The sequence below is a fragment of the Podarcis erhardii genome (assembly GCF_964252035.2).
Source record: "Podarcis erhardii genome assembly, chromosome: 12".
NCBI classification, from domain to species: Eukaryota; Metazoa; Chordata; class Lepidosauria; order Squamata; family Lacertidae; genus Podarcis; species Podarcis erhardii.
Window position 1 is genome coordinate 36,365,357 of NC_138513.1, and position 23,987 is coordinate 36,389,343.

Genomic DNA, 23,987 nt, shown 5'->3' on the forward strand with positions numbered 1-23,987 from the left:
ATCAGTTCTCTTTATTATCAAGGAGAATGCAATTTACAATTTCTGCATAAGCAGGGTTTAGATGTTGAGTTTAGTTACTGGTGCCTAGCAACAAGCTAAAGGCATTTCTGTTAGATTTGTTTTCTATAATATTAAGGTAACCCTCTAAACTTAAATCTCTTTAATCATATAGCCTATATTTTGGGATTGTATAAATTAAGAATAGAAGCCTTTCATCTTTGCCTCTAAAGACTTCTCCCCCCCCCCAACTTTGATTTCAGTTCAGTAAATGCAAATGCTAACAAACAGCATTACCAAGTTGCAATATATTGTTTGATCAGCAAGTACTGCAAATGAATTTCATTGTTTCAAAGGTTCCAGGTCATGCTCATAGTTTTGCTAACTATTGTGCCTTAAGCCTACAAGAGAGATTGCATAACAGTTGAAATGGTTATGACACATAGTTTAGATACCAATAAATGGCTCTGTACATAGCAGAACTGGGCATGTTCAAGAGCATGTGAAAAATTGCGTGGCTTCTACAGTTCAGCTTCCACAGGTCTAGTTCTCTGTAAACTACAGAGTCTCCTTTTGTCTAAACTATGCTGTATTCCTTTTTTCATTGCTGCATAGGGCCTTCTTTCTCACCAGTGCTTCATCACACTGGAAGCCCTCAAAACAGCTTTATTTTTACTTCACTTTTACTTTATTTCCCTTTCCACTCAAAGCAAAATAATTCTCAAAGACCTAATTATAGTTAGTACAAAACTTAGTAAAACAGCATATTTTTACTGGTTTGGGCTAAAGTCTTATCTACAGTACAACTATTTGAACTCAATAGGGCTTTCTTCCTAGTAGACTTGTATAGAATTTCACTGTTAATGTGTTGTTTCAAATGCCCACATTTAAATTATACAGTTGTAAATGACATGGGATTTTTTAAAATGATTGATCGCATATGTAGTTGATACTGGATTTCACAGTGTAGTCAAGGCAGGTGTCTGGATTTACATTCATTTATAAGCTCCCAAAAATGAAGAGTTCAAAACTCTACCAACAGGACCTAACTCAGGATGAGGCAAATACATTTTGATCTATGAGACAAAATCAAATAATCCTCTTCCTCATTTAAATGAGAGAAATAGACAACTTGTTGTCCTTTAATGTCACCCCAAAACTGCCAAATATGGGTCAGCTGTGTGTGTCTCTACCTCATGTAAGTTCTAAAAACTGATATGGATAGCTATTTTTTTAAAAAATGCATGTTTCCATTTTGGGGAGGGGTATTAAAATGGGTTCATAATCTTAGATTTATTAATATATAATTATATATATTTGCAACTGCAGGTGTATGTAACATATCCAAGACTAGCTGAGTCCATGCATATTTTTTTGCACGTATTTGTAATTTCAGAAACATAGTACTAGTACTTTGATAACTAATATAATGTGTGTGTTTTTCTGTAGGCAAATGTATACAAGAGGGGGAAAGTCTGGTATGAAAGTGCATTAGAAGAAGCAAACAAATTGCTGGCCTGTTCTGCTCAGCAAAGGCTTGAAATGTGCTACCTCTCAAAAAAGGGTACAGTTATCTGGCTTTCTGTCTCTATATATTGACTTCATTGTTTGTTTGTATGCAAAGTGGATTCTTTCCCAAGTACAGTAATTGTAATATACTAGTAATTGTAGTATACAGTAATATAATGATTTCAAATTATTAAATGAAAACTAAGGCTTTATATGTATAAGTGCTTCATGCAGATTGCTTGTGACCCTCGCTCCTTTATCTGTCTTCTACTCTTAGCGCTCATTCATGACATGCACCTGTTTGATATGTGGGGATTGATTCTGCACAAGCTGTGTCCCTTCAAGGAGTGGCTGGATTGCTGCCATGGTCCTCCTTGTAACACACAATGTATTTTCTGTAGATGTCTCATCCATGTTGACCGTGTCATAATCCTGAATGTGGACATCTCTAGAACATATCAGTTGTAGATAGTGAGGCTGGTGCTGCTTACTGGGAGGAGGGGTGAGGCAGCAGTGAGGTCAGCATGGTGCAAAGGCGCTGGAAGAGCCATTCTGGCACTTCTGGCAGTGCACTTCCACGGCACTAACCTCTCCACCACCTCCCCGCTTCCCTTCTACTTTCCAGTAAGCAGCAGCAGCAGCATAAGCAAATGGAGGTCAGGTGAGCAACACAGCCCCCCAAAACCATCCACTGCTGGAAAACACGACCACCAGAGGTGATAAAGGTAAAGGGACCCCTGACAATTAGGTCCAGTCGTGACCGACTCTGGGGTTGCGGCGCTCATCTCGCTTTATTGGCCGAGGGAGCCGGCGTACAGCTTCCGGGTTATGTGGCCAGCATGACTAAGCCGCTTCTGGTGAACCAGAGCAGCGCACAGAAACGCCGTTTACCTTCCCGCCGGAGCGGTACCTATTTATCTACTTGCACTTTGACGTGCTTTCGAACTGCTAGGTTGGCAGGAGCAGGGACCGAGCAACGGGAGCTCACCCCGTCGCGGGGATTCGAACCGCCAACCTTCTGATCGGCAAGTCCTGGCTCTGTGGTTTAACCCATAGCGCCACCAGAGGTGATAGCTCTGTGTAAAACAATTCCACAGGTGAGGGGGACGCAGGTAAGCCCCGCCCCACATAATTGATCACAAGATGTGGCACATGCACACCATTTGAATGGCAATGCCCTTCAACTTGGGGGGGGCAGCCCCTTCAAATCTTTTATTGGGGGGCAAAGAGACCTCTGCCCCCAGGAGTTGGCTCTTATGTCCACAGCAGATTAAACCATGTGTGTGTTTGGTGCAAATCTGGAAATCTTGTGCAGGTAGTTATAGCAGTACAGAAAGGTACCATTCAATCCGTTATAATATAATTATATATTTAATAAAATATTTTTTTTTATACCAGTACTACGTCTTGTTATTACAACTTGATGTATTAGAGAACAGATTGGAATAACTATGAAAAGTAATTTTGTTTGCCAGTAAACTATTTTTTACTCAGTTATTACTTTTGCTCATTTACCATTTTTTTCCCCCAGATGTAGTAAAGAATAAAGAAGCCAAAACCAAATCTAACATGATCACTTGCAGAAAAAATGTAAGATTTAATATGTATTCTTACATTCTTAATGGATTGGTGGAGGCTACTCGTTTGCAAACCAAAGTTACACTTTCGGCTTCAAGTTCTTCTTCTTGTTGCTGCTGCTGTTGTGGTGCTGTTATCATTATCTCAGTGGCATTTCCTTGATAGTGGAATTCACTTCCTAGGGAAGTGCAGTTGCCTCCCACATTATTAATTTTTAGAAATCAGCTGAAGGCATGCGAGCTTTCCCAGGCTTTGGGGAGGTAAATCTTCCTTAAATCCAGCAGTATTATTGTGCTGTTGTGCTTTAATGTTGTTTTTAGTTTTGTAGCTTTTAGACGTTTAAATTATTCTGTGTAAATGGTTGTTTTTATTATGCTGTGCACCGCCCTGGAATCCTCCAGGCGAAGGTTAGTGTATAAACACAATAAATAATAATAATAATAACCTGTCTGACATAGTTGTTTCATTTTCACCGATCTCATAACTGATTTTTTTTTTTTTTTTTTTTTTGCAACCTTGTTTGAGATACAGTATTGTCCTTAGCTTATTTAAAATCTGCTTGAATTTGAGGTTGGTCCCATTAGTTCATACATTTTCCTATTTTCTCTGTGTATTATGCTTAATCAAAATTTTAAGTGAACAATTTTGGGGGAGGGAATGAGAGTTTAAAGAGATAAATATAGAGAATAAAGAGATAAATATAGAGAGAATTTAAATATAGAATCTCACTTAGAAATGAAACAATATAACACCTCTGTCACCTTACCATGGTAACACTTTTTGACATTATACAAATTGGTAACCAGCATACATTTTGGACAGGTGTCGACCGAAATATGTGATGGGAGTGAAGTGGACTGAAGCGGGGGGGGGGGGGCAGTGATTTTATGAGTTTGTGAATTCTAATAAAATACTGGGCACAACTGTTTTTGACGTAGAGGAGAATCAGGTTCACTTTTACAGAAAGAGTAAAGAGCTGAACTAAACCTTCAACAAAGGTATGGTCAAACACCACCATGCGTTGGTGAATTCCCCCCAGCCAGCTGTTTCAACTAGCAAAACTCCCTATGTGAGTTGTGCTACCCAAATGGTAAGATTCTCAGTCCCCAGTCGTTGTCTGTGATGGCTCCTGGTGAAGATGGGGAAAATGACCAGGTTGACCGTGGCTCACATTTTGAATCTTATTGAAACAACATGACTGGGGTGTGTGAGGGAAGTTTAGCACAAGCATACTGATCCCAGCAGCAAACATAACATCGTGTTAAATAAAAATATTAAATACGGAAAGCTTCAAAGTATGTTTTTTTTTGTTATGTTTCTTAGACAAGAACCTGGACAAAAACTTGTGGAGGGGAAAGTAGTTGCAGAATTGGAAGAAAGAAAAGGTAACCATTGGGTTAGTTTGACTTTATTTGGTTACTTTTTTAAACCATCCCTTCGGCAGCCTATTAACACTACGATTACTGTGCCAAGTGGTGTTGTTATAAAATGGTGGTTCCCAGTGTGATTTTTCTAGAAAAAGAGGAGCTGGAACTCACCATGAACTCCTCCTCCTCTTATAATGGCAATGGTGCCTACCTGAGAGGTACCAGAACTGAGTTCTGGTGAGTTCCGGCTGAGAAAAATGCCCTGGTGGCTCCCATGATGCTGAGGGAAACGATTTTTGCACTTGTTGGCACTTGGCATTCATTCTGATTTCCTTGCACAGAGCTTATGTGGTGGTTAGACCATGTTCGGTCTCTACTGAGCAACCGTTCTGATTTGTTTGCAAGGCGGATATATGAATTTGAGCATATGGATTTTTTGTGCTAGGGTAACAAAATACTTCCCTATTTTTTCCGGGGTGGGGGGTTGTTTTCAGTAGAGAGAAAACTTTTTAAAAGCAGGAAACTTCAAAACAGATGAAGGAGTAAAGAGTGTTTCTTCAACCTCACTTCTGAGGTTCTGAGTGGGCAGTTAAATTTCCTTCAGATTCCCACTCTCACCCCATTTAGGATCAAGCCCTATAATATTTAATATCCATGCTTATAGATTAAACATTCAACTTGTCTCTTACAAGCTTTTATTTTTTAGTTAGAGCAGACGGCCACTTTCACACATAATTTAGACTATTTATCTATCTGATTAGTGGATGCAAAATGACTAAAATCAGTGACTAAAATTTAGCCTGCAATTATTGTTTAAAGATTTAGCTCAATACAAATATAGATAAAAATTGCCCCTTCTAACATTTCCTCTTATCAAGGGGACACCAAAGGGACATAATCCTATTAATAAATGATCAAGTGGTTTGTGATAAATTATGCCTACAAGTAGTAACCGAAAAGGTTTTAAAGATGAGGTGCTTTTCACAAATACCTAGCAATACTCTTCTCGTATAAAGGCAGGATTTGGAAGAGAATGCTTTCTGCATATAGAAGTATATGTTTCAAATATTATCTGATTCTTCTTGATTAGATATTCACAACAAATACATCAACTTTCTCTCTCTCTGTGTGTGTGTTTTAGGAAAATAACATTAAGAAGTTCATTTGAAATAGCGTGCTCAGAAGATGTATTGTCAGATGAAAATCTAGGTTTGTAAGACAGCCATATTTTCAAAGAATTTATTCATATCTAGGATACAGGACATGTACCTTTCACTGTGAAAACTAGTTCTTGTTTCTGAAATATAGTATTATGTCAGCCATATATGTGTGGTTATACGGAAAGAAACTGGGAAGTGTACATAGACAATAACATTTCCACGGTGTTTGCAAATAATCAAAAATGGTTAAGTAAGTATTTTGCAAACAGAAATTAAAATGTACTTGAATATTCCATGGAATCACAGTAGCTCAGTGGGGAAGCAGAAGGAGAAGTGAATTTGTGAATTTGTGCAAGCAGAGTGCTGCCTATGGATACTGCTGCCTATGGATACAATCCTAGGTTAGCAGATCTCACCTCGGCATCCTGGTTTTGGATTATATAGCTAAGTAGACAGAAGGGGAGTATTAAGGGGCATCAGAACTTAGTGCAGGCATAGGCAAACTTGGCACTCCAGATGTTTTGGGGCTACAACGGCCATCATCCCTAGCTAACAGGACCAGTGGTCAGGGATAATGAGGAGTTGTAGTCCCAAAACATCTGGAGGGCCAAGTTTGCCTATGCCTGCCTTAGTGGATCAGATAAGTGATTGACCTCAGGGACCAGGGCCTTATAGGGGACCTCTCAAATAATACAAAACAGTTAAAGTAAATGTGTCAGGCTAAAGGAGCTTTGCAGTCAGATTTGATTCTAAAGCTGGCTTTCTACAAAGTTCAGAGAATGCTTTCTAATATTGTACTTCAAATTAGGAGGCATGAAATACCAATATCTAAGCATTCGTGGTTGTAGCTAAGGCGGGGCAGAGTGACAGCTGCCCTCCCCTAAACCAAGTAAATCAATAAAAATACTTAACTAACTGAGGTTCTGCCCCCCTAACATAAATCCTAGCTACTCCCATGTAAGCATCAATTACTAAATTTCATTTATTATCTTTGGTCCCTGTTGAACTGGCACATCTTCAGTTGGGTCAAGGAACAAAGTCATTGAAAGGGAACAGGGGAAGGAATAGCTGCTGTTGTATCACCCGAGACTTTTATTATAAAGCTGTGTTCAATTGGGAAACGATAAGAGCAGTACACTTGGCAAGATGAGGTTGTTTGCCAGCCTGTAGACTGCTTATACAGGATTTCCCCCAATCCCAAGGTTTAACCATGATCATGTTTACATTTCCCTCCATTGTCAGCTCAATGCAAATTCTCTAATACGCCCTCTGAGTTGCTGCAAATCCAAGCCATTTCAATGCTGACAAGTCCAATTTTAACTTTATTGTGTAGCTGCTGCCTAATGTATCTAAGGTATATGAGATCCATACTGCAAGGCAGGCCCTTCGTAATGAGCTCCCAGGCTATTACATCTGTTACCAGCTATGGAAACATACAGATCACAGCATGTATTGCTAGACATTATTTTAAAAATACAACCCATCTCTTTTAAAGTAAAACACGCACAGTTGCATATCTTCTGCCTATTCTTCTCTGCTCGGTATCAAAGACCAGATATTAGCTGTTCTCCTGATGGCAGAATTTTTAACAAAGATGCAGGGACAGAGATAAAAGAAAAGGGGGAGGAGAAATCATATGTACAAGGTGAAAGATAGTCAACAGCAGCATTGCTGTGATTGCGTGCAGATAATAGCAAACTAAACATGATTCAGCAAGGTTGTATTTGTGGCACACAAATACTGTGCTATTGGGTTATATTATGAGCAGCCTGATAGCAAAAAATAAAAAAGAAGAGAAAGAGAGAAAGTGAAAGAGAAGCTGTCTATTCAGAACAGGTTTAAAATACTGATTTAATAATGCTATGTTCACTTTTTAGCTGACAGAATTTAGGTAGTATATTGACAGTTGACAAATGGTTCCGAGGTGGAATTGTGAAATATAGATAAAAGATACAGGTAACATAAACTATAGATACGTTAAACTCTTAGGAAAGCATCATAACTTTAATAAATGATTAACAATCCAACAAGCTGCCCAGGAATGAAGCTGAATTTCTTTTCTCAGATCCTTTCAGAAAATCCTATATCTGGAATCTGTCAGGGAAATTTTAGGCAGGAATACTATTTCTCAAGCAAAGGATATACTTCATGTTTGATAAGTGAGTTTCCTTCCAGTTCTACGTGCATAAAACATTGGGAAACATATTGCAAATTATTATAATCATGAACATTCTGAGATATAGGCAACATTTTGAAAGTTGTCAATTTGTACATTCTGGATAGTGTAAAGGCACCTTTCAGTCTTGATTTCATTCTACCATGTGAGTCTTCTGTAATGCTCTAAATTGGCTTAGGTGCAAGTTCATATATTATTGCAAACAAGCTGTATTTCCTAGTGGATTCACATAGCCATTTTACACAGTGATAATGATTATCATGTAATGGCTTGATAGTCTAAAACAGCCATGTATTGACTTCTAGATACCTTTTAAATATGTATAACGTGTAAACAATAGTGACTGAGGGGAGTAAAGCTTTGTAGGGCATGATGATTGAAATAACCCACGTATGCAAGGCATCCTATTACTGTGAGAAATTACATTATATTGATTGTTTAGGATATTCTACATTCAAGAGAACTTTTAATTCTGCTAGCTAGCATGAGAGTTGTTGTGATTTTCCCCGTCTTTCCAAAATGAAAGTGTGTTGTTAGGTTCTTTTAATGGTGTACAAAATGTTTGCTTAGTATGCTGACAGCCATACTTGCAATAACTACAAGAGGCTCCTGTAAATTAAATGCTTCCTGCTGCCCCAGTTCTTCTAAATCACAGCAGTAGGGGTATTAGCTAACATTAAAGCAGACAGAAGTAGTATCTGCTGACTACATTTATTAAAGTTCTGTTTACAGCCTTAACTCCTCTCTACTTTCCCCATCAGTTCAAGGCTGAGCTTTTTAAAAGGAAAACTTGGAACTGCCCAGTGGTATGTGATTATAATTCGCAGGCAAAGCATGTCCCACTACAACACACCTGTGTGTTTTCCTTGTGTGTACGTACACACATGCTTTCCTCCATAATAATTGGGAGAAAAATATCCAAACTTGGATTTTGACAGCTCTAATGCAGAAGGATTGCTTTCATATTAGGAATACTCTGTGGAGAGAAGGATTGGATTATATAGACACTGCCTTTGGCAGGGAGAGGAAAAATTGGTATGCCTGATCAGCGTCTGGAGTCCTAGGGGGGACTGGACTACTTAATTTACTTTTCATATTGTTGACACTTTTTGCATCACTTAACATAAAATAGCGTCTACACGACTTGAATTTTTGAACTGCCCATTTCCCTCCCTCTAACTTCCCATTCTGGGTTTGGCTGCCCATTAAAAAAAATTCCTGGTTCTGATATTATGACTAGTAATAAAAGGCACCATCCAACTTCATTAAAAGGCATGCAGATTATGCTGTTGATTTCTGTGGGTTTTGGAAAATCTGGCGTAGCGAAAAGCTTAAAGAATTCTGGCAACCATAAATGACATAGTTGTGGTTTTCTGTCCTGTGCCTGTATTATGCAAGAGGAGTCTAGATGGGAAAGCTATTAGGCAGTGGATATTGAGAGAAAGGGATGCGGGTGGCGCTGTGGGTTAAACCACAGAGCCTAGGACTTGCCTATCAGAAGGTCGGCAGTTCGAATCCCCACGATGGGGTGAACTCCTGTTGCTTGGCCCCTGCTCCTGCCAACCTAGCAGTTTGAAAGCACGTCAAAGTGCAAGTAGATAAATAGGTACCGCTCCGGCGGGGAGGTAAACGGCGTTTCCGTGCGCTGCTCTGGTTTGCCAGAAGTGGATTAGTCATGCTGGCCACATGACCTGGAAGCTATGCGCTGGCTCCCTCGGCCAATAAAGCGAGATGAGCACCACAACCCCAGAGTCGGTCACGACTGGACCTAATGGTCAGGGGTCCCTTTACCTTTTTATTGTGAGAAATGTAGTATGGGGACAAGGGTTTCCCCCCTTCAAGTCTGGATTTTAGAATTGACAGATGGGTTTCAAATAAGACAATAATTCGTTTTTATAGTGAAAAGAATTGTGAAGCACTTATTCAGTGAGATATCAAAATAGCATTGAGCTTGTGTGAATCTCCAGAAACAGAATTTTACATCTCCATTGAAAAGAACACATAACCTACCATTCTTAATTGCTCAGTAAATGGAAGCCATACCTTGACACACTTGTAACTAGTGCGACTAATAGTGCATAGAGGTTAACACAATAAGTACCAGCTGAATAAGCCATAAAAAATACCTTTTCAGTGTAAAGCCTGCTATCAGTAGCTTCTGAGTGTCATGCACTAAATTGACTAGATATCTAACACATCTAAAGCTTTCCTAAGGTAACTTTAAAGGATGACACCAGTGAAAATTGGATTAGATTGTATCTAACCCTAACTGTAAGGTTTTATTTGATGCTTAATTAACTCTGGCTTCTAAGGACACAACTGAGACTTTATATTTTGACCAGTAAAGTTACAAAGAATAATTTTCTATCTTCATATTGATTTATTTGGCTTGTTTGCTTTTACTTCAAATCTAGTTGTCTTCTGAAAATTTCAAAAGCTAATTGTATCATAATGAGAATATTGTTTACCCCAAACACACTGAACATGGTTATCGTTCACCTCACTTGAAACCAAAGATTGGAAAGTAAAGAGATTCAAACTGTACACAAGAAAGATGGATTGGTGAGAGGGCAAGAAGTGAGTGTAGCTGTGATAGAACCTTCTTTCTATCTTTTTAAAAGAAATGATGTGGTGATGATTATGACAAATTAGATAATATTTTATCAGAAAAATAGATATACAAAGGCAGAATCAAACAAGACAAGATTAACAATTATAATTATAATAAATAAAACACAGGGTTGTATTCAGACTAACAGCACAATCCTGTGTATGGGCATGATCCAGCACAGCACAAGGAGTATTCACTAGCATTTCCCTGTCCTCTCCACCCCATTCCAGCCCCCTGCCTAACTCCAAAAACTGTTCTGGTATTTTTGAGAACCCTCAGAACAGATTTATCTTTCTGGGGGAATGGAGGATGGAGGGAGAAACTGGAAGTGCCATTGCACTAACAGAGGCTACAGGTGAATGTACATAATTAGATCTCAAGGCTAAGGCAGAGGGCCTTCTCGGTAGTGGCGCCCGCCCTGTGGAATGCCCTCCCATCAGATGTCAAGGAAATAAACAACTGTCTGGCTTTTAGAAGACATCTGCAGACAGCCCAGTTTAAGGAAGTTATTAGCATTTGATGTTTTATCATGTTTTTAATATTATGTTGGGAGCCACCCAGAGTGGCTGGGGAAACCAAGCCAGATGGGTGGGGTATAAATAAATTATTATTATTACATTAACTTAGTGGGTCTACTCTGAGTAAAGGTTAGTTGGATGCGACCCAATAGTTTTGGAAATTATTTTAGGGTTTTTTTGTGGGGGGTGGGAGTTTCCCCCCATAATCTTTATCTGTAACTTAAATGCAATTAATTAATTTTACAGAAAATTTACATTCATAATTTATTTTTATTCATGCTTGGGATGTTATCTGTCCTCCAATACTTTGTGTACCCATTTTAATCATGTATGCAATCATTTCACACTGTGTCAACAAAAGATTTTGTCTTTTTTGCCCAAGTTAGTGCAATTTATATTTGGATTAACTCTACCACAAATCAGATCATTCTGTTTGTTGCTATTTTAACATCAGACCAAAATTACATGCTGTGTGTCTGCCAAATATGAGAAGAAGTTACTATTTTTGTTTACATTTCCAAATAAATAGGATTGTAATTACTAGTAATTTCTATCTGCAATTTATTTTAACTGAAACAGTTGGAATAATGTTCATTAACTCTATTTTGGCACCAATGCACTCATTTAATCTAACTATTTGCTTCAGTTGGTTGAGTTGTAGGATCTGTCTTTCACATGACCATCCTAACCATGTCTAGTCAAAAGCAAGCCCTGTTGAATTATGTGGGTCTTACTTCCCAGATAAGTGAGGTTAGAATTGCATCCTTAAATTGTTAAGTGATTAGCACAAATAGAGTTTCCACCAGAAGCCAGTCAGGTTGACCCCAGTGAGAGCACTTGATTTCATTTTGTTGCATAGGAGTACAGTGCTATCTTGGTTCTTAAGCTTAATCCATTCCAGAAGTCTGCTCCAAAACCAAAGCGGTTCCAAAACCAAGGCGCGTTTTCCCATAGAAAGTAATGCAAGATGGATTAATCTGTTCCAGACCTTTAAAAACAACCCCTAAAACAGCAATTTAGCATGAATTTTACTATCTAACAAGACCATTGATCGATAAAATGAAAGCAATAATCAATGTACTGCATAGCTGTGAAAGTTTCCCTTTTTTAAAGTGAAATTCCCTTATTCCGAATAGGATTCCTCGCAAGAAAGGGGGAAAGTTGACAGCTATGATGTACTGTACTATAAAATAAATAAGACAGCATTGTAGATGATAAAAATTAAAACTGATTCTTTTTCCTTGCCTGCACTGATGATAGTCATTATTTGAATGGGGGGGGGGGGGGCTTTTATCCATTTCCGCAGTCGCACAATCAATCCACCAGTAGCTGAACTGGGTTCAACACAGTCACAAAAACAAGTTAACCGAAAAAGCCTCAAAAACAAAAATGCAAAATAAATAGCAAAAACAAAAGCACCAAACTCAATCTGTTCCAGAAGTCCGTTTGACTTCCGAAATGTTTGAAAACCAAGGTTCAGCTTCTTATTGGTGCAGGTGCCCTGGAAAAAATAGCCAACAGCCGCATCGGACGTTCGGCTTCCGAAAAGCGTTCCAAAACCGGAACACTTACTTCCAGGTTTTCGGCGTTTGAGAACCAAAGCGTTTGAGAACCAAGGTCCCACTGTAATGTCATAGGAAACACTTTTCTTTTCGTATCTAGAATTAGGATGTTTGCCCGTTCCACTTAACACTTGTAGTCCAAGCAGTCGACTGAGGAATAAATAGCATTGCATAAATGTACAATGTATACGTAAGCTAAAATATTGCCATTTTTATTAGGTGTTTCTGAGACAGAAATGATACTAAAAGAATTGGACCACATTCTCAAGCATGTTGCAGCCCCCTCCTACCCATCTTTCGCATCATTTGTGGATGGAGAGAACAATAATGGGAGAGAAGAGGTATAAATTATTCATAGTTTCTCTACTAATTACGAATGATTGGAAAAACCACTTTAGTAGAATCCTTATTTTTGGCTTAGAAACACAACCTGAAATATTTACTTATCTTTTAATGTACTTACAAAAAAGATCCACACCAGGCGCTAAAGGGTTATATATTAGGGAATTATAAGACTGTTTGAAAAATGAAATAGTTAAAAGTGTACACCCTGCAATAAGTAGAAGTACATGCATCTAACAAGACCATTTTTGAAATATTTATCACCGGGATCCCAGACCAGGGAAGCTGCAAACACTGATAACCTTGTTATTATTTGTATTGCATATATCTGCATACAAACAGGCAAAACAGCTACTACAATAATACTCCTCTGCCAAGCCAAGTTCCATATTTTTTAAAGGGGTAGAGGAACTTACGGCACTCTGAGAATTTTTAGTTCTTTGTTTTTATGGAAGGAGGAAGGAAGGGTAAAATATAAAATAAACTATCATTATTATTGTTGTTATTGTTATTATTGCTGCAATATAATTCCTGAACATTTTCCAGGCATGCTAGAGAACAAACCTGCAACATTACAATTATTTAGATACTTATGTAGCATTTTAGCAACTTCAGCCTAGTGCACGCATTCAAAAGCTACTCCATGCAACGTGTTCTGACTGTTTCCAAGAACGCACAGAAAATGTAAATTATGTTGTAGGTCATAGAAGGACTTGTATTAGCAGTGGACCTTGGTATTATGCCACCCTGTGCTAGGCCAACATTTGACGCCCTCCTCCCAGCCCTCGTGGCACTGGCTTAAGCCCAACTTTGGGAATGAGACACAAGGCTCTGGCAGGGTCCTAGAGCCCTCCTACCTCCATCCCAAAGCCCAGTAAGTGCTTGCCCAGCTTTGAGAAGGAGGCAAGATGATTCTAGGACCCTGTCAGAGCCTCGCACCTCCTTCTTGAAGCTGGGCAAGTGCTTGCACCAGGCTTTGAGAAAGTGCCCTCCTCAGCTATGCCCTATAGCTGCCTCTGTACGTATCAAACATGATACAATGCCATTGAATTTTGTTCTGAAATTTGCACAACTTTCTTATCCAGAACCAGGAAAGTAGCAACCTTTTAGTATGAGTTTGCAGTTAAATTTTTACTTATTGTTTCTTAGTTACATTTGTGTACCACTTCCCAGCAAAGCCCACAGTTATCTTTCTTGCCGTTAATCCATCCAATATGCTGAATCAGAAAATGAAATGAAGGGAGGGATTATAACCGTTTCCCCCCGTTGACCTTCAATAACCCACATAAGGTTATCCAACAGTGTGAATGTATAACAATCCATCAATCAGTATTTGCAGCCTGTTCACATAACAGTTTTGTGAAAGGTTTAAAAAATAGCATTCCACTTTTCTAAAAAAAAAGAGAGAGAGAGATTTAATGTCTGTTTGCATATGGTGTCATAGCTGTCAAGTGTCCCTTATTTGAAGGGACAGTCCCTTATTCCAGCGCCATGTCCCACTGCTGTCCCTTATTCATGGATGTCCCTTAAATGTCCCTTAAATGATGTCCCTTAAATTTCAAAGGAAGCAGCTCCTCTCCCTCCCTCCCTGCCGGCCAGGGAGGAGGGAGGCTCCAACTGTGTTGCTTGGCTGTGTTGCTCACCCAATAAGAAGTCTAAGAACGACTGGGGGGTGGAGCTTGCATGCCTTGTGTGTGGCTAGTTAATGCAAGCTGAGAGGGGGGGTTGAATGCTGGACGCCATTTTGTTGCACGTGCTGCTGCAAACTTTGCAGTACAAAGCCAGGCCGGGGAGCCATCTTAAGTTGAGGCTGCATAGTCCTTGTGGTGCATGTGATTCAGATTCTATTCAGCTGAACCTCTGGTTACAAAGTTGGTTGGACAGTGTTCTCGAAGCTACCCAGCATGAGTTTGACCAGACTGCAGGAGGACAGGAAGACTGGAGTGCCTGGAACAGGTGAGGCTGCAGGTCCCTTATTTTGGCTGTTGGTCCCTTATTTTCAAATCTGTAAGTTGACAGCTATGTATGGTGTGTAAACATGGTACATAAGAAGCTGGTGTATATCATTAGACCATTTCTCAATCCAGCTCAATGTGGCTGCCACTAATTGGCAGGAGTCTGTCCAACCCAGGACTGGAAGTTGAATCTGGGATTTTTTGAATGCAAACAATGTGCTCTGAGCTGTGGCCCTCACCCAATTTTCTTCCATACATTTTACAGTATGGAGATTTGAAGGTTAATTTACCTTAAAACATAAATTAGGAACCAATGACCTTGATCCAGCACTAGTTGATTACAACTTTAATGCAAGAAGTGCTTCTGAATAAGAAGAGTTGTAATTCCCATCTGCATTAGAAGAAGAAGAAATAATAATAATAATAATAAAGCACTACTAGCTGATACTAGATAAACAACTGCATTCAGATTGGTGTTCCTTGTGTATGTCTGCTTCTACTGGTAGCTCTCCATTCCTGTATCAGGTGAAGATTATCTGTTGCAAAATTGTATTTAATTTTAGAATACGAATATTTTCCCCCTTTTAGGTAGCTAACTTCTGCCTGGAGTATACTGAAAAAAGGCCAATGGAAATCAACGCCCAAGAGGACTGTATTATAATTGATGGAAAAGCTTTCAAGGCTGGAGAGTGCATTGAGAGTATAACAGACAGGTTTAAGGAAATAGAGTCTTTAATGGCTGAATTCCAAGACAGCTTGTAACGCTGATAAGAGAGAACCTATTATACTATTTACAGCTTTAGAGTGCATTCTTTTTCACATATAGAGGGAGATCCTTAACAGCAGTTCAACAATATAGTTACTGTGAAGTTTAACAATTTTTTTTGGCCTGCTCATTGATAAAATTGATATCAAACTTAGTCCGTGTTCAGATTAAAAAGTGGAATCCAATAGCACAGTCATGCACATTTAGATGTCTTCCCCTGGCAATTATTTTCTCTCTCTGGCTTTAAGCAAATTGTAGATTTCTATAAATGAGAATGAAATAAAGAGCTATTTTACTTGAATATAGAGAGATTCTAAGCATTGTATTTCTCAGGCTTTCCAAAAAATAAGAGTTGTTTGCAACTCATCAGGAAGTCATATAAAAATATCTTATAGGAATTTTTAGCTGGAAATTTCAGTTTTACATCCTCAGCCATATGGCTTTTCTAGTATGAACCACTGATGCCTCCTTTATTCCACATATATAATTACAATTGGGTTGTTCTCAGTGGGATTCATCTGTAGGCAACACAGCCTTGGAGGTTGAATATTTTGTTTAAAGATGTGTCCTTTCATAAATGGTAGCCATGCTTAACATTTTGGATAGATGCTAAAAGATGCATAGTAATAACTGTGACAAATTGTCTGTGGTATTATAAGTAGGAACTATAGGTAAATTCACAGTATCTTTTTTATGTGTCGATCTGCAACTCCATGTACCACTTGACTCAGCTAAAAAGATTCAGAAATAGGTTAAGCCAAGATGAAGGGAATTGTGATGTAATGACATATAACAGTACCCACAGGATCAGTTCATTATGTGAGACATCAATTCGTGAAGACTAGACCACACAAAATACGGTCACATGAGCTATCTACACGTCAGTCACTGGGCCTCTCCAGACTGGTGTTTTACTGTGGTTGCATTCTGCAATATATTCTTGGCACAATAATTGTGCATTAATGGTGGATTTCCTCTGCTTTAGTTTATTCTGTGATGCTTCCCCAGTGCTACCACATTGTTGCTGTCTGGGGCTGGGGCCACCTTGCAACAATATATAAAATGTTACAGGATTTCAACAGGAATTCATGTGATATACACTAATTTGAAATAAAACTGTGTGACCATCCCCAAACCTTTGCAGGCGCGAACAGTATTAAAAGCAGGATCATGTGTCACCATCCTGGTAGCATTATAAGCACAAATCATGAATGTGTAATAAAAAGGATGTCTGAAGGAGCCCACTTATGGATGAAGAGAAAAGAAAACAATATTTTAAAGCTCTTATCTCCCCACTCCACCAAAAAAACCCATGCCAGAGCCTATAAGTTGTGAATAGGTCTACATCTCACGAAAATAAGGAGTTAGTTTCCTGAGCTGCTTCAGACCTTTTAAAAAGATAAATAGTACAAATGGTCTTTACAGGATTAATGACTTGCCACAGATATTTATAGAAAATATAGCATAGAGGTGAGTCGGTGAGGAAGCAGTTGACCAAGCTGAGTGTATCATACCAAAGGAATTTGGTAGTATCGCGATGAGCCTAACAAAAGCAACCAGGAGCCAGGAATCTGCCAGAATGCAAAATAAGAGCTGGACCACTATTAACATCAGGATCTGGGAGGCAAAAATTTGCAGGACCTGGACTGAGAAAGCCAGAACTGGAAGATAGGTAAGCAAGACTGGGGAAGAATTTGAGTCAAATAACAGGCTGATAACAGAATTTGAGTCAAATAACAAATAACAGAATTTGAGTAAAATAACAAATAACAGAATTTGAGTTAAATAACAGGAGTCTGGGAAGTGTGTGGGGAGGGAATAAAGGACTAAGGAGACATTCAGTGATACATAATGAGCACAAAGACCTTCAGACGATACCTGTTAACCTGCATGTCCACAACCCCATCCCAACTGGGCATGAGTGAAAGCCAATGTGGTATGATCGTTTCCTTACAAAAGTGCAACAGAATCCAATGGAGAACCTAAGGGTACCAAGGCAGTAGCATAGTGGGGTATTTAGTCCAGAAAAGGATTTTGTTTCACTGAACTATATATTGAATTATGCAGTCATTTAACTGCACACCTATTCCTGGAACATTATAATCTGGATAATGTGAGTTGTTTCTATTAGGGATACATAACATGTACCATAGACGCTGATTAATTTGTGGACTAAAGGGAATGAGGAGCCAATCAAAGGGTGTAGAACTTTGGATCATTTGGTATTCATCCTCTTCACTCAGGTTTATTAAGATTTGAAACAGTGCTAAATGCTGAACATGTCTCCATATGCAGGATGCCTGGCTAAATTCAGGAGGTCTCCTATCTAAATTGTGATGTTAATTTTTTAGCTGTGTGAAATAGAAGAGGAGCCAATTTTCTGTCATAGGTTAATTTGGACCCTGCTAGGACTAAGGAATCATCATCTAATGGATCATGATGGAAACGTACATCTCTATGCCATTTTGTGGAAACTGGAGCTCTTTCTAACTCTAAATGACAGTTGTGTGAAACTGTGGCATCTTGAGGTGATTAGAACTTGATGATAAGGAAAAAGGGAAATCATACCTATTAACAGTGCTATTTTTCTAGAAAAAGAGGGGCTGGAATTCACCCATGAACACCGCCCTCTCTTAGAATGGCAATGGCGCCCACCTGAGAGGTGCCGGAACATAGTTCTGGTTAGTTCCAGATGGGGGAAAAAAGCCCTTCCTATCAAACTGTTATAAAGAATACCCAAGATCATCACAATGGATGTGGAATTATGAACATTGTTGAATTGTTTGAAAGAAAATGCTGGAATATTTCTAAGTGATTATGCCCTAAATACAGAAATACCAGAAAAGAAGGATCCCAGTTCCTTTCCCCAGTTACATCATGGATATTCGTAGGCTGCATCTTATGGGAGCATTGACGTAAAGGGTGGGAAATTATGTTCTAGTCCCTGATCAATTAACAGGTATACGGGGAGTAATTTTTCCTCTCTTTTCCCCAGTTGCTATCCATCTCTTTTTCACTTGCTCTCCCCCAGCTCTATATGGTTAATTACGAGCTTTATTCTAAAATGCAATGTATCATAGGGAACTTAAAAATTTGGATGTGCTGTGAAATTTATAAAGTCTGTTTGCTAAACTATATGACCATATCTTCCATTAGAATAGGAATCAGCAAGCCCAAAATTCTCACTCAAATGGCTTTTATTACTTTGTCAATGCAGTTATGCTGCTATTATGCAGTTTCTAATCCATATTATTTTCTAAGGACTAAATTGCTGTCTTAGATAATAATATGATTTGAATGAAGCATTGTAAATCAACAAACCCAACTGATTTGTTTCAGTTACAGTCTGTGAATCAGTGATCTTTTATCTTCAGTTCCTGACCCATTGAGGTTGCTAATGTGCAAATCTGAACCCTAAATTAGATCACTAAAGTAACACAATATAAAGCAGGGAAGAACTAATCAAGTGGTGTTCCTCACTCAGGTTTGTTAGGATTGTGTGAAGGTGACCCTCCAGAGGTTGCTGAACTCACATCACGCCTACCATTGGCCGTCCTGTCTGGGACCAATGGGAACGGCAGTCTAGCAACATCTAGAGGGCCACAGGTTCTGAAAGCCTATGCTAAAGAATAGTTGCATATAGTCTCTAGAATGAGAAAACCAGCCAGAAGGCAGAATAGATCTATTTACTTGCACGACCACCATTCACGACTAAATAAGAAAACCCAGCTGTTACTGCAAAGAGTCATGGCTGTAACTGCTGACAGACATGGTTAGGATTGCACTGTTGAGGCCATGTGCTTCAGATATAACCAATGTTCTTTGACTAGATCAGACTCGTGAAAACTATCCAGTCTTGCCTCCTAACTGTGCCTTGATCCTCCCTTAGCTAATTTCTCAAGCTGTTCCTGTTTCAAAACCTACCTTGTTCTTTGACAACCAATGGCTTTGTTCCATCCTTCTAATTTGGCACTTGGTTCCACGGGCACAAAGCTGTGACTTGATGTTTACCCTGCCCTGCTACTTCTATTTCTGATTCCCTTTTCCTTTATTTCTAACACTGACTTCTAAACGTCCTCTGCCTATTCAGAGCATTCTCTTCCCGCAACCATCAAGGCAGCATGCAGGTGCCTTCCCTGGTCCTAATGCTAAATGGAACATTTCATACCAGATTAGGCTATTTTCCCCAGCCAGGAATTGGAGAGAAGTTTGATTCATTTCGCATTTAAAGGTGAACCTGCTTAACTCACATGTTGCAAAACCATACAAGAACTAGAACACAGTTGTCCTTCAAAATCTGCACTTCTCCTAATTTTGTAGCGCAGTTCTCCAGTCCGCTGTGAACAAAAAGGCAGGTACTGGGGTAAAGCGCCCATAAAAAATGTACACATTAGTGAAAATGATATAAAACAATGCATTATTTTGGGGAAAATTGCTTTGCAAAAATGTGTACCTTAGGCAAATTGCATACAAATGTTTCTATTAAAATGCTGATTAATTTTCACGAGAGCATTAAAAAATAAATAAATCACAAACTGTGTGGAACTGTGGAGAACTGAACTTCAGATTGGAAAAACAAGAAACCAAAGCAGACACACATTCGACCCCAATACTGCTTATAGTTACTGGCAGCAGTTATTCAGGGTTTTGGACAAAGGTCTTTCACATCACCTGATTGTTTGAACTGGGGATACTTAGGGCTTGAAACTTAGGATGTCCTACTTGCAAAGGATGTGCTCTAATACTTACCGATTGGTTAGAATGGAGATTGAAAGTGTGTTAAGAGGTAAATTATTATACAGTGGTACCTTGGGTTACAGACGCTTCAGGTTACCCGTTTTCAGGTTGTGCACTGCGCCAAACCCGGAAGTACTGGAACGGGTTACTTCCGGGTTTGGGCACTTGCGCAGAAGTGCCAAATTGCGACCCACGCGTGAGCAGGCGCAGCGCTGCGGGGTTGCGAACACTGCGGGTTGCGAACGTGCCTCCTGCACGGATCACTGCAGGGGGCAATTTGCAGTTGTTTGGCACCGTTTTTGAGTGAATCGGGTTTTTGGCGAAAACCGTGACCTCATGGCTCATTTATCGGCTGGCGAACAGCATTGCAGAATTCAAAGATGTGTAAATTTCAAGAGATGGCTCAGTTTTAGTTCATATATGAAAAAGCAAATGAGGTTTGCCTTTAAATGCAAATTGAATCATGTTTCTCTCCCACCCATAGTAGCCCCATACCAATAATAATATTACTTTTTAAAATGTTCTTGTCTCGATCTTAGGAATTACCCTTAATATCCTATGCATGTAGATAAGATAAAGAAAGGGGAGTTTTGAATTTTTTCTTTAACAGACACAGTAGCCTCTGGAACTACTGCAGGACCAGCAGCGTTGCTTTCCTTTTTGCAGTTGGGAAATTTTGGAGCCAAATTCCTGAAAGACCTTTTTAAAAACAAAACAAATTCCTCCAGATATGTCTGAATCCATCTCCAAACTCAACACTTCAGACATTTTGCAACATCCCGATGAATACATCCACTTAGTTAAGCTAGAATGTGCCGCATTGGAAAAATAAAAGGAGCTGCCAACTTGATTTCATAGAACTTGTAAGATTGTGTGTGTGTGGTGCACGCTGGCCTTGTGTGAGAAATCAATAAGGTGCAGAGCCACTCAAAGCTGCCAGTAATCTCTGATACTTTGCTTTAAGAGAACAGAGATTTTTTTCCCCCACCATACCAATCCTCTAGCTAATGCAGGCCCCCTCAATTTACAATAACAGCCATTTCTCCTTCTCTCCTGCTCTTCAGGCAATTCTCTCATATTACGTGAATGAAGTCAAATGCACTAGATCATTGTATTGTTCAATTGTTTTATTAGGCTTCAATTTTCACGTATTGCTTTTTTTCCTTTGAAAAAGAAGAATGTGCCTCCAATACAAGTGAGTGAAAAATGGAGGTGTATAGCTCTAAATTTGCTGCTTATAAGCAAATGTGGGAAATAGAAACCTATAATATGCAATTTTCACCAGGCTTTTTTCTAATGGGGTCATAGCACACACTGTGTGGGCTGCTATGTTGAGTCTTATATTCATTGACAGTTGAAGGCTTATGCTGCAATGTTGTCTATGAGCTGGCTCACTTGACATGGTAAGTCAGACATAGCTTACCAGGACCGTGTGAACATGCCAACTCCTAGAGAGGTTGTTACAGTTGCACTGCAATTCTCTGTTCTTAGTTTTCTGCTATATTGTTTTGGGCTAAGCCACAGTTTAGCTTAGCGTGCTATCTGAAATGGGATTCATGGGAACCCATCCCCTCACTAGGGATAGGGAACAAATTCAGTTAAGTTCCCATTTAAGGGCAAACCTACCAAATTCATGCCTTTGGAAACGAAATGCAAACTGAAGCAGACATCTTTTGAAATTTTCACTTACTTGAATTTTGCAGTGCAGTTCGCCGCTCAAGTAAGGTGTACGAAAATGCATGTACAAGGGTAAAGTGTGTAAAAATTGCACGTATTAGTGACAATAATGTGCAAAATGCATTATATTAGGGGAAATCACTTTGCAAAAATGTGTTTATTGTTAGAAATTTGCACTAAAATGCTGATGAATTTCCATGAGGATTTATTATTATTATTATTGCTAATTGTTACAGAAATGTGGAGTACTTCATTTCCGACTGGAAAACTGAGCACCTGAAATGTACAGAAGCAACAATTCCTAGTCTTCACTAGCCACAAGCTTCAGCCAAGGTTACCTTACCTGCATGTGTCCATCAACATTGGGTTATGTGTGAGTTGGCTTTTGTGTGTGTAGATTCCTTGCTAGTAAAAGAGTAATGAATGAACAAAACTCTGTCGGTGTGAACAATTTACATCCTATAAAAGGAAAGGTGAGTTTGAGTATTAACCCTTACGGCTTTCAGGGAGCTGACAGTGCCATGCCCCATTTAACTGCACATTTCACTTGACCTGCATTTTTTAATTTCACTTCCAGTTTATGATCTTTATGTCCATTACTGTGTCTATTTACATTCTATCTGTCCTCAAAATGCCTGGTCTTTGGTTAGTTAGCCTGACTGTTTCCATATAACTTCTTAGGGAGTGGGGACCTGCTTCTCAGGCATTACAAAAATCCTTCAAAATTAAAACACTGTTTTCTGAGATAACTCATGGGGCTTTGGAAAGATCAGGGGAGCAATCCTTGTCACTCATTTCACCTGACTGACATTTGGCACTGGCTCTCAAAGCTATTGATGAGTTTTCAGCACTGAACTGTTGCAAAGAAAAAGATACCACCCCTAGAGAAATAACAGATTTGTTCAGGATGTCTCTGCAACTGTTGAGCTGGAATATTAATGGGTGCAACTCCCCGGAAAAAAGGAGGAAGTTATTTTATATATTGAAAAAAGAACAATTGGACATTATTTGTTTGCAAGAAACACACGTGACCAGGCTCCATAAAAAAGTGCTAATAAACAAAAGATTAGGCCAAGAGTTTATTTCTTCGGACCGGGTGAAGAAAAGAGGAGTGGTGATTTATGCAAAGGAGAGCCTGTCACCTAAACTTTTATTCAAAGACGAGCAAGGAAGAATTTTGGCAATTGAGATACAATATCAAGGAGAGAAGTTTTTGATATTAGGAATCTACGCACCAAATGAAGGGAAATCGGAATTTTATAAGAAGTTGCATGAGAGTGTCCTGGACTATCTGGACTATGACAACATCATTATGATGGGAGATATGAATGGCGTGGTATCAACTAACATGGATAAGTCACAAAATCAAAATCTTACAAAAGATGGCAGACTACCCAAGACTTTTTTTGAATTGACTGACAATATGGACTTGATTGACATTTGGAGGACAAAGAACCCCTTGGGAAGAGAAGGAACATTCTTTTCTGAAGCCCAACTGACATGGACGAGAATCGACCAAATATGGATATCTAGAGGTCTGGCACCTAAGACCAGAAAAGTGGAAATCTGCCCAAAGACCTGCTCCGACCATAATGCTGTAAAGATGGATATGACACTACTACCAACCGGCTCCTTTAGATGGAAGATGAATGACAATTTGTTTAGAGATCAGGAGATTACCAAGAAGGCCCAAAAAGTTTTGAAGGATTATTTCGAGATAAACTTGAACACCACAGTGGAAAAAAGAACCATCTGGGATGCAAGTAAGGCCGTGATGAGGGGGTTCTTGATACAACAGAATGCTGTAAAGAAAAGGACACAAAATGAGAAAAAAGATAAGATTTTGGAGAAAATTAAAGAATTTGAGAAGAAGTTAAGATCTAATCCGAAGTCACAGCCGATTCTGAGAGAAATTAAACTCTATCAAGCACAATATTCTAAATTGATAAACCAGGAAATAGAGTGGAAAGTTAAACTAATGAAACAAAGAACATTTGAATCGGCGAACAAATGTGGGAAACTGCTAGCATGG

The 23,987-nt window shown here is 39.1% G+C and overlaps 1 protein-coding gene and 1 long non-coding RNA gene across 3 annotated transcripts in view; one reads left to right on the forward strand and one right to left on the reverse strand.

The window, feature by feature from the left end:
* The window catches only part of ZCWPW2 (zinc finger CW-type and PWWP domain containing 2), a 35,515-nt gene extending 19,673 nt beyond the window's left edge, over window positions 1-15,842 (forward strand). For both annotated transcript variants that reach the window (XM_081833827.1, XM_081833826.1), the window contains 6 exons: window positions 1,447-1,561; window positions 3,038-3,096; window positions 4,408-4,469; window positions 5,593-5,660; window positions 12,698-12,819; window positions 15,364-15,842. In XM_081833827.1, coding sequence (XP_081689953.1) covers window positions 1,447-1,561; window positions 3,038-3,096; window positions 4,408-4,469; window positions 5,593-5,660; window positions 12,698-12,819; window positions 15,364-15,537 — 600 coding nt within the window. In that variant the 3' untranslated portion in view covers window positions 15,538-15,842. The remainder of the gene's footprint in view (window positions 1-1,446; window positions 1,562-3,037; window positions 3,097-4,407; window positions 4,470-5,592; window positions 5,661-12,697; window positions 12,820-15,363) is intronic.
* LOC309325843 overlaps window positions 1-23,987 on the reverse strand; it is a 527,996-nt gene that overhangs the window by 11,783 nt on the left and 492,226 nt on the right. The window lies entirely within an intron of this gene.